The 12,994-nt window shown below is 37.5% G+C and overlaps 1 protein-coding gene across 1 annotated transcript in view; it reads left to right on the forward strand.

Annotated features, from left to right (window-relative positions):
• Positions 1 to 12,994, forward strand: part of YWHAQ (tyrosine 3-monooxygenase/tryptophan 5-monooxygenase activation protein theta) — a 39,153-nt gene that overhangs the window by 24,788 nt on the left and 1,371 nt on the right. Inside the window, exons 3-5 of the mRNA XM_041756783.1 lie at positions 8,697 to 8,820; positions 11,191 to 11,354; positions 11,568 to 11,663. Of these exons, the coding sequence (XP_041612717.1) occupies positions 8,697 to 8,820; positions 11,191 to 11,354; positions 11,568 to 11,663 (384 nt within the window). The remainder of the gene's footprint in view (positions 1 to 8,696; positions 8,821 to 11,190; positions 11,355 to 11,567; positions 11,664 to 12,994) is intronic.

Genomic DNA, 12,994 nt, shown 5'->3' on the forward strand with positions numbered 1-12,994 from the left:
GTGGACTATTGTGCAGTGTTCCATATACAAAGAGGCAGTTATAAATAAATGGATATGGAATGATCTCAGAGGGGTTATTTATTATATGGAAAAGGCAAGGTATAGAACAATGTATAGTGTGGTGACATGGGGGGGGACATGGATTTTAAGTGTATAAAATATCTGGAAAAATGTACAAGAAACTAATAATGATGGTTGCCTTGAGGGAGAGGAAGAATTGGATGGCTAAGAACCTGAGGAAAGGAGAGAAACTATCGCTTTCAAAATTTCTGTGATGGACTTGTATTATTTTAATGGAAACCAGAGTCTTACTTTGTGTCAAGAGGAAGAATCCTTCCCCTAAGTCTAAAGATTTTATTTGCGAGAGAGAGTATGCCGCGTGGTGGGGGGGGGGGGAGGGCGAAGGGAGAGGGAGAAGCAGACTGCCCTGAGCACAAAGCCCAGTGCAGGGCTCCCCTATTCAATTATTCTTTCAGATAACCCCATCTATGTGACTAGTATTTTATGTGTCCTTAACTAAATGAAAATGAATTAGTAGGTATTTTAAATATGTTAATGTGATATACATTAAGACTTAAGGAGAAATAAAAGTAATTTGTAGTAAAATTAAGTATGTATTTCCATATATAAATGTTCACATGTCTAAAGTATAAAGCATAATGTAGCCAAATGTTTGCCCCTAAGAATCACCATGAATGCAAGAACCTTCAAATACAGACTTCCACAGTCTGTACAAGATTAAGATTCTCTTCCTGTTTCTCCTTTCACTCTTAAACATATGCACGTGCTCTCATGCTCTCTCTCACGCAAAATAAATAAAAATAAATAAATAGATCTTTAAAAAAATAATAGAATAGAAGCTGTTCAGGGTAGCTCAGTTAAGTGTCTGATTCTTGATTTCTACTCAGGTTATGATCTCAGGGTTGTGAGATCGAGGCCCAGGTCAGGCTCTGCACTCGCAGGCAGTCTGCTTTATCTCCCTCTGTGCGCCACACCCCCACCCCCGCCCCTGCCTCCCCGGCAATAAGTAAGTCTTTTTAAAGAAGCAATAATAAGGGCAGCCCCGGTGGCTCAGCGGTTTAGCACCACCTTCGGTCCAGGGCATGATCCTAGAGACCTGGGATCGAGTCCCATGTTGGGCTCCCTGCATGGAGCCTGTCTCTGTCTCTCTCTCATGAATAGATGAATAAAATGTTAAAAAAAAAAAAAAAGCAATAATAAAAATATAAAGATGTTCAGGGAAAGAACTGCTGCTAGGGGACGCCTGGGTGGCCCAGGGGTTGGGCACCTGCCTTGGGCTCAGGGCATGATCCTGGTTCCGGGATCGAGTTCCACACTGGGCTTCCTGCATGGAGCCTGCTTGTGCCTCTTTCTGTGTGTCTCTCGTAAATAAATAAATTTTTTTTTTTTTTTTAAAGAACCACTGTTAGTAACATGACCTCACTCATTTCTCAGTACATGCCTAAAAATTTTAGTGCCTTTTATGCAAATGTTAAATGGTACGACAAGAAGTTTAATTCCTTATCTTTCAGTATTGAAATAATGCTCTGAATTATGACTCATGCCTTACCTTCAGGATGATTATATATCTTCCGAATTGGGATACTTACTAAGAATGAGAGAGCGCATAGAATCACTCTACTTCTCTGGTATAATTTATTGTTAAAATGTGTGTTTGCTTGTAGAGGTTTGGGATTTGATACAGGCTTAAGTAAAGGAAGTAAGGAACCTGAATAGGCTTTGCAACTTGAGTTTGAGCTCTAACTGATCTCATCTGTTATGTTTTGTCAGCTAAATCACACAGCCTATGGGATCCCTTATGCTGGTCATTGGCCTCTATCTTGAAAATTTTTACTTCGTTCCTTCATTTTTTAGTTGGGCACCAGAGCTGGAGTTTCAAGACTTAGATTCCAAGTCTCTTGGTTCTAAATCAGTAAACATTTTAAAATAGTGCAAGGGCAATTCATTGTTCAAGGCACTCATTAAGAGTAGAAAATACTTCCATTGATTGATGATGTAATATATGATCAACACTTGGATCGTGTTACAGGTAATGTTATTGACTCCTTGATTAAGGCAACAAATCCTTTATGAGATTCAACTCTAGCTGCTTTAATTGTAATAGAATGGGGGATCCCTGGGTGGCGCAGCGGTTTGGCGCCTGCCTTTGGCCCAGGGCGCGATCCTGGATACCGGGGATCGAATCCCACGTCGGGCTCCCGGTGCATGGAGCCTGCTTCTCCCTCTGCCTATGTCTCTGCCTCTCTCTCTCTCACTGTGTGCCTATCATAAATAAAAAATAAAATAAAATAAAATTGTAATAGAATGGTAATTTCTAAGAAGTAATTTGTAGTAAAACAGTATGTATTTCCATATATAAATGTTCACATGTCTAAAGCATAATGTAGCCAAATGTTTGGATTTTTTTTCTTTGGATTTTTTTTTAAGATTTTATTTATTCACGAGAGACACAGAAGGCAGAGACATAGGCAGAGGGAGAAGCAGGCTCCCTCCAGGGAGCCCAATGTGGGATTCAGTCCCGGAACTCTGGGATCACACCTTGAGCCCAAGGTAGACGCTCAACCACTGATCCACCCAGGCATCCCAAATAAAATCTTTGAAAAGAAAGAGCTTTAAGAAGCTATGATTTGCCACAAGATCACAGAGCTAATAACAAAAGTCACTTTCACAAATAATTTCTGAAATTTTACGTTCTAAAATAACCCAAAGTTACTCTTGACCTTCATCTTCCTTACTCTTGGACCCAGCCATAATTCTGGCCTACCACATGCAGCTTCTGAAGGGTTCCCTCAGACCTTTCACCTCAAGGGTGGGTGGTTGTGTAATTTCTTTCTGGATGACACAGGACTTCCTTCTTGAGTTTTACTTTGATTTCAATGTCTTGAATTAATCTAATTAAGAGACAGTTCTGTCTAGAGACTATTTTTCATATATACTGCGTCAGTGGTTCTTTGTACTATATAAAATATTTAAAGTTGGAATGTTAGAAAAAGTTAGTTCTTACCATTCAGTAAATGTTCCAGTTGTTAAATAATTATATTGCCCTGTATACCATATTAATTCTTTAGTTTTACTAATTATATATCTAACATAAGGCCAAATGCTTGTAGATATTTTTGGCTATATTAACATTTATTTTATCAGGTAGTGATTAAAAATGCTCTAGTTTCAGATTCTGGCTCCATTTAATTAGCTGTATGACTTTGGACACATTTCTGGTCTCCAGTGTGATTTTTATTGTCAGTGGTTTGTTTATATATAAATACTACATAAAGTGGTTAGAATGGGACTTGGCACATGTAGAGCACTTGAATATTTACTGAATTGAATGAACATAGTGTCGTTTTGATGGTAATATGTGCTGATTTAAATTGATAAAAATATGCAGATAATGGTGAGTATATATGCCCTAAAGTCAGAGATTGAATGTTTAATAGTTATTAATTAATTAATAGTTTTTATTAATGAATTTCAATAAGCTACTATAACAGGGAAGTGAAAATCCTTAGAACATTTTTTTTGTTTCCTTTTGATTATTTTGTTTGTATTTTAAAGCTCTTCACCAGTTACCAGTTACCTACTCTTTTCATTAAATCGGTTTCTTATATAAAGAGTAACCTATGTAATGAGGGACAGAAGCAGTTTATATTTTGTCTATAAAACAGAAACCACTTAAATGAATTTAAGGTAAAAATAATTGTTATAGTTTGTTGAATGCCACGGAATATTTCCATTGAAGCCAGGTGAATTGTTTAGAAAAAAACTGTTGATGTGATGGTGGAATTATTATATACCAAAATAATTGACTCCTAGAGAGAGAATTCGTATTGAAGTTTTGTTTTTTTTTCCTAGCCTTTTCTTGAAGACATGGGATTGAAGAGGAATGGTTATGGTACTGAATTTACATCAATTTCATTGCCATCCTATTTGTATGAGATTAAGCTTACTCTAAGGTCCTTTAGCATCTCTTAAAGTGACCTGTATGGTAATTGATATTTTTTCCTCTGATCCTGCTCAGATTTGAGTTTCTTTGGTCTAGATCTCAATTACAGTCCATCTTGTAATTTTGGGGAATGAGTACATCAACTTCTTTACAAATCTCTCAGAATTTTGGGGCACTTGGGTGCCCCATTTGGTTTTGTCTGACTCATGATTTCGGCTCGGGTCATGATCTTGCCATTGTGGGATTGAGCAGGCTCTGCACCCAGCTTGAGATTCTGTCTCCTCCTGCCCACCCCCCCCCAAATTCTCGAGTGCTCTCTCTCAAATCTTAAAAAGAATCTTACATTTTCAAAAAGGAATGCATCACTTGCCTTCTGCACAAGTCAGATAACATTGTCAGTGCTGGAGAGAACTTCAATCTTAGCTCCCCAAGTCTTCCAGGATAATAAAATCTGTGGGTTGAAGATTTATAAAGGGGATCTCATGCTTAATCAGCAAGAATAACGCACAAGAGAAATTAAAGGGGAGCTTTTTTAACTACATATAGTTAACTGATTCCCTGTCTCCTGACTTCTTACCAATGACCTTATGTGGAAAGATTTTCTTACTCAGGGAGCCACTTGTCATTTCTGATCCATATTGAGTTTTCTTAATAATTTTTTTTACAAAAACTGTACACTTAGACTATATTTCTTAAGTATTCATAGCCTTTATTCTATCTGGTATTAATAATTAATACTGGTATTGATACTACTTGATAACAGCCATGATCATTTGATAAGACATGAAGCAGAATCCACTGTCTTTTTGGGTTAATATACCATCTCTACTACTGATAGCATGTGGAAAGACAGAACTATTCTGTACCTCTTGTTTCCTTCACAGAGAGCTAGCTAGTGGCATCTGAAAAAGAACCGAGTTACCTGGCTGAAACTCCAGGTTGAAAGTGATGTACAAATACCTCTATAAAAGCCAGTGTTGTCAATCGTATGTAATGGCTGGATGCAAACTAGTAATCCAGATTTGAGAAAGGAAGAGTTTAGCTCATAAGTGGCTGTGCAGTTACTAGTGCAGTAGCTGTTGAGCCACTAGCCAAAGTCTTTGGGAAGGCTAGTAAGCCATCCTCAGCCATCCCGCATCCTCAGAAGCATGCCCACATCTGGCTGTGGGAGTGAGGACAGATCGGTGCTAGAACCACATTTCCCTTCTTACCGCAAGTCCTCACTCTACTCAGGCTTTTCTCAGCCGCTGTTACCACACTTCTACCACATTTAATCACAAAGTGCTAGATCTTAAAGGTACCAAATAGCTTTTTTTTGTGACTAAATATCTTCACCAGAGTTGGCACCTTTTTGGAGATCCTCTGAGATCTTATCTTAACTGACTGACTCACTTGGAAGAAAAAGAAAAGTGAGAGGCACTTTGTTTTACATTATAGTTCCTCAGTTTGGGTACAAGCAGAGGTGGTGATTCCCACAGAATAAATACTGTCTTTGCGTTATTTAATACAACTTCTCAGAATCCACTCTTGTTTGAGTTTTCTTTTAAGATAGGGATGACTATGAGTCAGTTTGAGATTTCAAAATAAGTAAAAAAACTTTTTGTGGCAGTCACACTGTTGCCTTTCTCCCTGCAAAGATCCTAAATTCAGGTGTTCCCCAAAGTAGTTTTTAAGTTGAAAGTCATCCAAGATAGATAAAAATGATATTAGAGTAAAAAGTTAAAGTAGTACGAATTTAAGATTCTGGGAAAATTTCTTAGGTTCATTTTAGTAACTATTAAAATTGAATTGGTGGGATGCCTCGGTGGCTCAACCGCTTTGGCTCAGGGGCTGATCCTGGGATCCTGGGATCAAGTTCCACATCAGGCTTCCCGCATGGAACCTGCTTCTCCCCTCTGCCTGTGTCTCTGCCTCTCCCTGTGTGTCTCATGAATAAATAAAATTGAATTGGTGATGTTGAGCAGAAGAAATTCTTACAAGCTGATCCTTCGAATCTTGTCTTAGTTAAGAGGATGGTGGAATGGAAGCCTTCATTTTCACTGTTGCCTCTCATGTTTGGGTGTGGTCCTTAATGCTGTGTTGCTGGCCTGGCAACTTTCCAGATTGAAGCCACAATTTTGATAGAGTTTGCCAGTTTTATAATATATGTAGACTTCTGGGGCTTTGTTGGGCAATTTAAAAATTTTTGAAGTAATTTTGCCTGGCACACCTGGGGGGTGGCTCAGCGATTGAGTTACCTACCTTTCTCTGGCTAAGGGTGTGATCCCGCAGTCCCAGGATCAAGTCCCACATCAGGCTCCCTGCATGGAGCCTGATTCTCATAATTATGAAAATTAATTAATTAATTTTTCCTGCGGCTTATGTAAACTTTAAAAAATTAGGGGTGTAAAATATAATGTTTTTCTGTTTTTTTTTCCTTTAAAATAACACATGGTTGTAACCACTGCATTTTGTTTAGACTGTTTCTTTTTTCTTTTCTTTTTTTTAGATTTATTTATTTATTCATTCATTCATTCATGAGAATCACACACAGAGAGGCAGAGACACAGGCAGAGGGAGGGAGAAGCAGGCTCCATGCAAGGAGCCCGATGTGGGACTTGATCCGGGGTCTCCAGGATCACACCCTGGGCTGCAGGCGGCGCTAAACCGCTGCACCACCGGGGCTGCCCTAGACCTTTTTTTTTTCTTAAAGATTTTATTTATTCAAGAGAGACACACAGAGGCAGAGACACACAGGCAGAGAGATAAGCAGGCTCCATGCAGGGAGCCAGGATCACGCCCTGAGCTGAAGGGAGGTGCTCAACCACTGAGCCACCCAAGTATTCCTGTTTAGGCCACTTTTAGTCAGATACATGAAAGTTCTTGAGTTAGAACTGCGTTTTCTAAACTTTTTCTTACCCTTTTTTGTTTTTAATCTGTAAAAGTCTGCTTTTACTTTTTCAGTAATATATTTACGTGAATTTGAAACAATTTTAACTGAGTTCTTTTCCAAACTTCTAATTTTGTATTGTAGTTAATATTTTCATATAATGTTAATTGATAATATTGGTGGCAATTTTTCCAGAATGCAAACATGATTGTATCTGTTCCTTGCTTAAACTTTTTCACTAGTTTTATATCACCTAGATCAATGCTTCTCAAACTATGCACCTAGATGGAAGAGTGGGAACACCTGGCTAGCTAATCACTAACATTAGCACTTAACATGCTGACATCATACCATACTTTCACATCTATTTATTGGTTTTATTCTCCAAACAAACCTATGAGGTACAGGCATTAGTGTCTTAAAATTTCTATGAGAATTTTATTCTACTCCATAATATTTTAAAGGTTGTATTTATTTATTCATGAGAGAGACACAGAGAGAGGCAGAGACACAGGCAGAGGGAGATGCAGGCTCCCTGCAGGGAGCCCGATTTGGGACTCAATCCCAGGACCCCAGGATCACGACATGAGCCAAAGGCAGAAGCTCAACCACTGAACCACCTATAATACTTTTTTATTACAAAAAGATTTTTACGTACCATCAAGTAAAATTGATATTTCAAGAAGATCTCTATCCTATTTGTCTTCTGTGACCTTTTTTTTTTTTTTAAGATTTTCTTTTTAAGTAATCTCTACACCCAGTGCAGGGGCTGGAACTCAAAACCCTGAGTTCAAGAGTTGTATGCCCCACTGAGCCAGCCAGACACCCCCTCTTCTGTAACTTTTTATTCTTGTGGCACATCTTGTATAAATCCCTCAGTTTGAGAAGCGCTACTAGCTCATTGGATCCAAGGGTACATTTCTTTGAATAAAATAGGGAATGAAGTCGTACTTAGTTACTAACCCAATATTTTTTCAAATAATTCTATTTAGTAGACATGACATTTATTGTTATATGTGTTTCTAAAGTACTTTCTCTTGATCCCTGTATTTACCCTTATTTTGGATGAGCAGTAGTCTGTAAGAGACACTGAAGAGCCAGGCCTGCTCTGAGCCATGCTGACTTAGTTGTTCTGATTATATTCTTCATACTTGATGTCTTAAACATTTTGTTTCCCTTCTTTAAAATGTACAGAGGCACCTGGCTGGCTCGGTCAGTAGTAGAGCACGTGACTCTTGATTTGGGGGTTATGAGTTTGAGGCCCACGTTGAGTGCGGAGATAACTTATACACACACAAACACACAAACATAATGTAAAACTAAAAAAAAAGCTGATTGCACATGCACATTTCTGAACTGATACATTCCTACTGTTCCTTCTTAACAAGTCAGAAATATCCCTTCAGGGAAATCCTGTTTAGCTAGTGGCCACCTCTAGCACACCCAGATGCTCTCTCTGTGGTGCCACTATCCTAGATAAAGGATAAACAAGATAATGCTTATGTATCTTATTTAAGACTGTGAGCTCCTTGAGGGCAAGAACTTTGTGTTTTTATATCCCCTCTGGCCAAATACAGTGCCTGGCACCCAGCCAGTACCAAGAAATGCTTACTTGAATGAATGGATGAGTGAATAGACAAGCTCTTTATATTTAGTGTTTGATGTAACCTAGCTTTATTAGAAACTATGACTTGCTATAGGCCAAAGCATTCAACTGATGACAACTACATGACCCCTGCTCTCAGTCCATGCTTCAAGTCCAAGGTGGAATGGTTGTAGTTACTGTGGTAGTCCTTCATTGTGCTTACCTGTAATAAAATAGCTTTTTATTGGTACCTAATACTTTATCTTCCTTCTTTTCAGGAATTGTTGGATAAGTATTTAATAGCCAACGCAACTAATCCAGAGAGTAAGGTCTTCTATCTGAAAATGAAGGGAGATTATTTTCGGTACCTTGCTGAAGTTGCGTGTGGTGATGATCGAAAACGTAAGTATGTTTGGTTTATAGGTAAAGTTAAAAAAGGAAGGGAGGATAAGTGGGACACTGTGACAGTAGTCTCTATGTAATCTCCAGGTCCTCTGTAACTTTTTAAAAAATCTTGGAATCTACATACGATAAAATTAATGTAGTGTGACCTTAATGTTCTAAAAAGTGAAAATAGCCATGAATTTACATTATGTACTGTTTTTGAAAAATTAAACTCAAATTCTGGTGATAATCTGCTAAGATATTATTTAAAAGAGGCTTAATCTTGGGCGCCTGGGTGGCTCAGTTGTTCAGCTTCCTACTCTTGATCTCAGCTCAGATCTGGATCTTTACAGTTGTGAGTTCAGGTCCTATGCTGGGCTCCACACTCAGCGTGAAAAATAATAGTAATAAAGAAAAAATAAGAGAGGCTTATTACTCTTTTATACTTTAGAGTTTGGTGAAGCATATTTTTTAGCCCCCTAGTAATTTGCATATGCTTTGAGAGTTTGTGCTGTTACATGGCCTCTTGTGTCATCGTACCTTGAAACTTACTGGAAATTACAAAGAGAATATAGAAACAGCATGTATGCTTTTTCTGTTTGACAATTTATTAACTACCTATTTTGAAGGATCATTACATTGACTACCAATACTTACAAGACCAAATTTCTGAGGAAGAGAGGTGAGTGAGAGTTTTGCTGGTATATAGTTTGTCATAGAAAATATAGATCTGGGAAAGAGAATAAATGAATTGCTAGAGTTGATTGTAAAAAGGAAATCAAAGCAATTTATTAACAGTGGACTTAGCCTCCTGGAGTATTAGTAGCTGAGTACAAGTCAGGTCCTATTAAATTTTGTGTATGTGCCTGCTATCATATTTATCAAGTTCTAGTTAGAAGTTTCACCCAATTCCTTATTTCTGGTAGGTTTATTAATTTGTTTTTAATTTTGCCCCATCCAAAAAGAGTGTACTTTTTCAAGTAGTTACTGTGGCTTCCTACCCTCAAAGAGGTACTAACTGAAAGTGGAACAGTTTTACCACCCCAAATATCAGTGTAATTGAAGATACAAAGAGAAAACTATTGCATCCTACTGTAACAATTTGTATACTAAACTTAATGATGTATAATTTCTGTTGCCATAAAGATAAGCAAAGCTGAAAGTAACAGATATTTGCAAGTCACAAGGATATCTTTGGGAGATTGGGACATAGCCCCAGCATTAATCTTATTTAACCCTTTCTAGCTTCCTGGCATTTCTATCCCTATCCATAGAATACTCCGGTAGACTGGGACTCATAGTCTGTATTCACAGCTTAGGAGCTGAGACCCCTTACTGCTACTCATTACAGTACTTCCTTAAATGCCAAACAGCAAGAACTCCTTACTATGTGAGGGCTCTACCAGCTATATTTAGATTAATAAGTGTGCCATTTCTGAAGAAGGAAAAATCCTTATATTCAGGCCATAAAAAGGTTAACTTTACATTTCTGTTAGATGAGTATTTCTAAAGCTGTAATGGGCCAGCCAGTGGTCTCATTGAGAAAACCTACCTACTCTTTTGAAAGCATGGCCATAGTCAGATTAGAATTGGTAGCAATCACTGAACAGCATTTTTCAGGAAGGTAACCTTTTTATTAGGCCAGTAATCAATCTCTTGTCAGAGCAGATTTTATTTTGTATTTTGACACTTTTCTATTGCCTTTCACATAATACATCTTGTTACCAAGGATTAGTATTGTTTTTACAAATAAGTCACAAAAAAAGAGATTTTGGTGGTATGATCTTTGTAAAGTGTTTTCATTATTTTGAGAAGAGATAGCCAAAATTTTTTTCTAGCTTTATTTAAGTATTATTGACGTGTATCGGTGAAAGTATTTTTAATTGCTAAATTTCCAATTAGTAAAATTAAAAGATATGGAAAAAGAAAATTGTTTGAGTTACAGATCTGGAAAAATCCAATTGCACTATCTCATACTGGGTTTTTTAAAGCTGATTATAAGCAAGCAACATGGGACGCCTGGGTAGCTCAGCAGTTGAGCATCTGCCTTCAGCTCAGGGCGTGATCCTAGGTCCAGGGATCAAGTCCCACATTGGGCTCCCTGCAGGGAGCCTGCTTCTCCTTCTTCCTGTGTGTCTGCCTCTTTCTCTGTCTCTCATGAATAAATAAATAAAATCTTTAAAAAAATAAAGAAAGCAACATTATAAACTAGTTTCTCCATAAGCCGGTATGAGGTAATGTTTTCAATTTGCTACTATGGTTTTAAAGGAAGGCCACAGAGAAAAATCCAGCTCTACATGAGGTAGCATAAGTTAAAGGTTAATATGCTGTATACTTGATGGATATTTTCAGTATTGTGCTTCTTTTGTCTTTTTCCCCCCCTCACAGAAACGATAGATAATTCCCAAGGAGCTTACCAAGAGGCTTTTGATATAAGCAAGAAAGAGATGCAACCTACACACCCCATTCGCCTGGGGCTGGCTCTTAACTTTTCTGTATTTTACTACGAGATCCTTAATAACCCAGAGCTTGCCTGCACTCTGGCTAAAACAGTAAGTTTCGGGTCATTCTTACATGTTCTTACTCATATTGATGGGGTCATTGTCATAAACTGGGAATCTGAAAATGATTCCATTGAGTTTTATTTTAATTGATAGTAGAACATAAAGTGGATGTTCACCTATTTTATAAAAATAGTTTATAGTTGTAGAGTAATGCAGTTTGTTTTGATGCAAATATCTACCATGGATATTAATATTTACCAGGCTTTTGATGAGGCCATTGCAGAACTTGATACACTGAATGAAGATTCATACAAAGACAGCACCCTCATCATGCAGTTGCTTAGAGACAACCTAACAGTGAGTTGTTCGTTCTTTTAATTTTATTTTTAAGAATAAAAGTACTTATATTTTAGTTCAGTCTTCCTATCATTTGGGGTGGTTATGTAAGAGCTACACTTTCTTTTAGAAAACGAGTATAAAGATACGTAAGTAAAAGTATTAAGTGCTTGTTAGTGTTTTGTATTGGCCATCTGTTCTTTTGTGGGCAGATTTTTAAGTTGAGTAGGCGTTTTATCAGACCTAGACCTTTCCTGAGAAGGTAGTAAGATTGTAGGAACTGTTAATATTAATGTCATTGGCTATTTATTTGATTGGAATGAAGATGTTGATAAATTACGTTAATATAGAAAGTTTTAAAAAAAAAAAAAAGAAAGAAAGTTTTTGTGGTTGCAGTATTTTCTTCCTTTGGGTAAATTAGCTACAGCAAGTTAGGGACTATGTAGGTATCTAAGCTTTCCTAAAATCCTGTTGAAGTGCCTTGTAATGAAAATTCACTTTGTGAGCTCTGCATGATGTCTTACAGGCATTTGATGGGGGAATAAACCTTAACCTCAATTTACTTCACCTTTGCCTGTAGGCCAAAACCTGTTTTACTTAATTATCTTTTGTTTTTCTCTCTGCTTTGTGGATAGGCAGATAATGAAGGGAAAAGTAATGGAGAAAAAAATATAAGTTGAACTTAGCTTTTATAGGTTCAAGTAGATGGATATGTCAAAAATTTTAGGCTAAATGTGGCAGAAGTAATTCTCTAGGCCTTCAGTTTGGAGCTTTGTCTTTTGCAAGGAGGGATTTTTTTTTTTCTTTTTCTTTCCTTCTTTTTTTTTTTTTTTTTAGTACCGTATCTGTTCAACTTTGCTGTTGAACAAGGAAGTTGTGATGCTTCATTCCCAGCCATTAGAATTCCCTGCACTTGTAGGGTAACACTGGAAGGATGGGCATAAAGCACTTCCATAGAAGAAGAGCAGATGGAGCCAGTACACCTCTTCTCAAGAATACTATGGAGCTAGAAATGCCAGTAGTCCCCTTGGTGTTGAATAGCGATTCATTTTTATGAACTGTTGATTGTAGTCAATAAGTATTGATAATCCCTTCTTCACTTCATTGTTCCATCCTAAAATTGGAGATTCCTTGGAGATCAATTCTGTCTTGACATCCTGTCTAATTCAGGAATGCTCTCTGCACCCTCCTGCCCACTGCTACTCCTTCTACCCATCAGGCAAGCATAGTAAGTTTGCCTCCTTTTTCCATAGGATAGCCTTTCAAATGTTTGGAAACCGTAATAATGGCTATGGTTCACCTTCTCCCTATAAATTTTTTTTTGCCTTACTCATCTCATAAATGATATTTCA

This window comes from Vulpes lagopus, chromosome 5, assembly GCF_018345385.1.
Source record: "Vulpes lagopus strain Blue_001 chromosome 5, ASM1834538v1, whole genome shotgun sequence".
Taxonomy (NCBI): Eukaryota; Metazoa; Chordata; class Mammalia; order Carnivora; family Canidae; genus Vulpes; species Vulpes lagopus.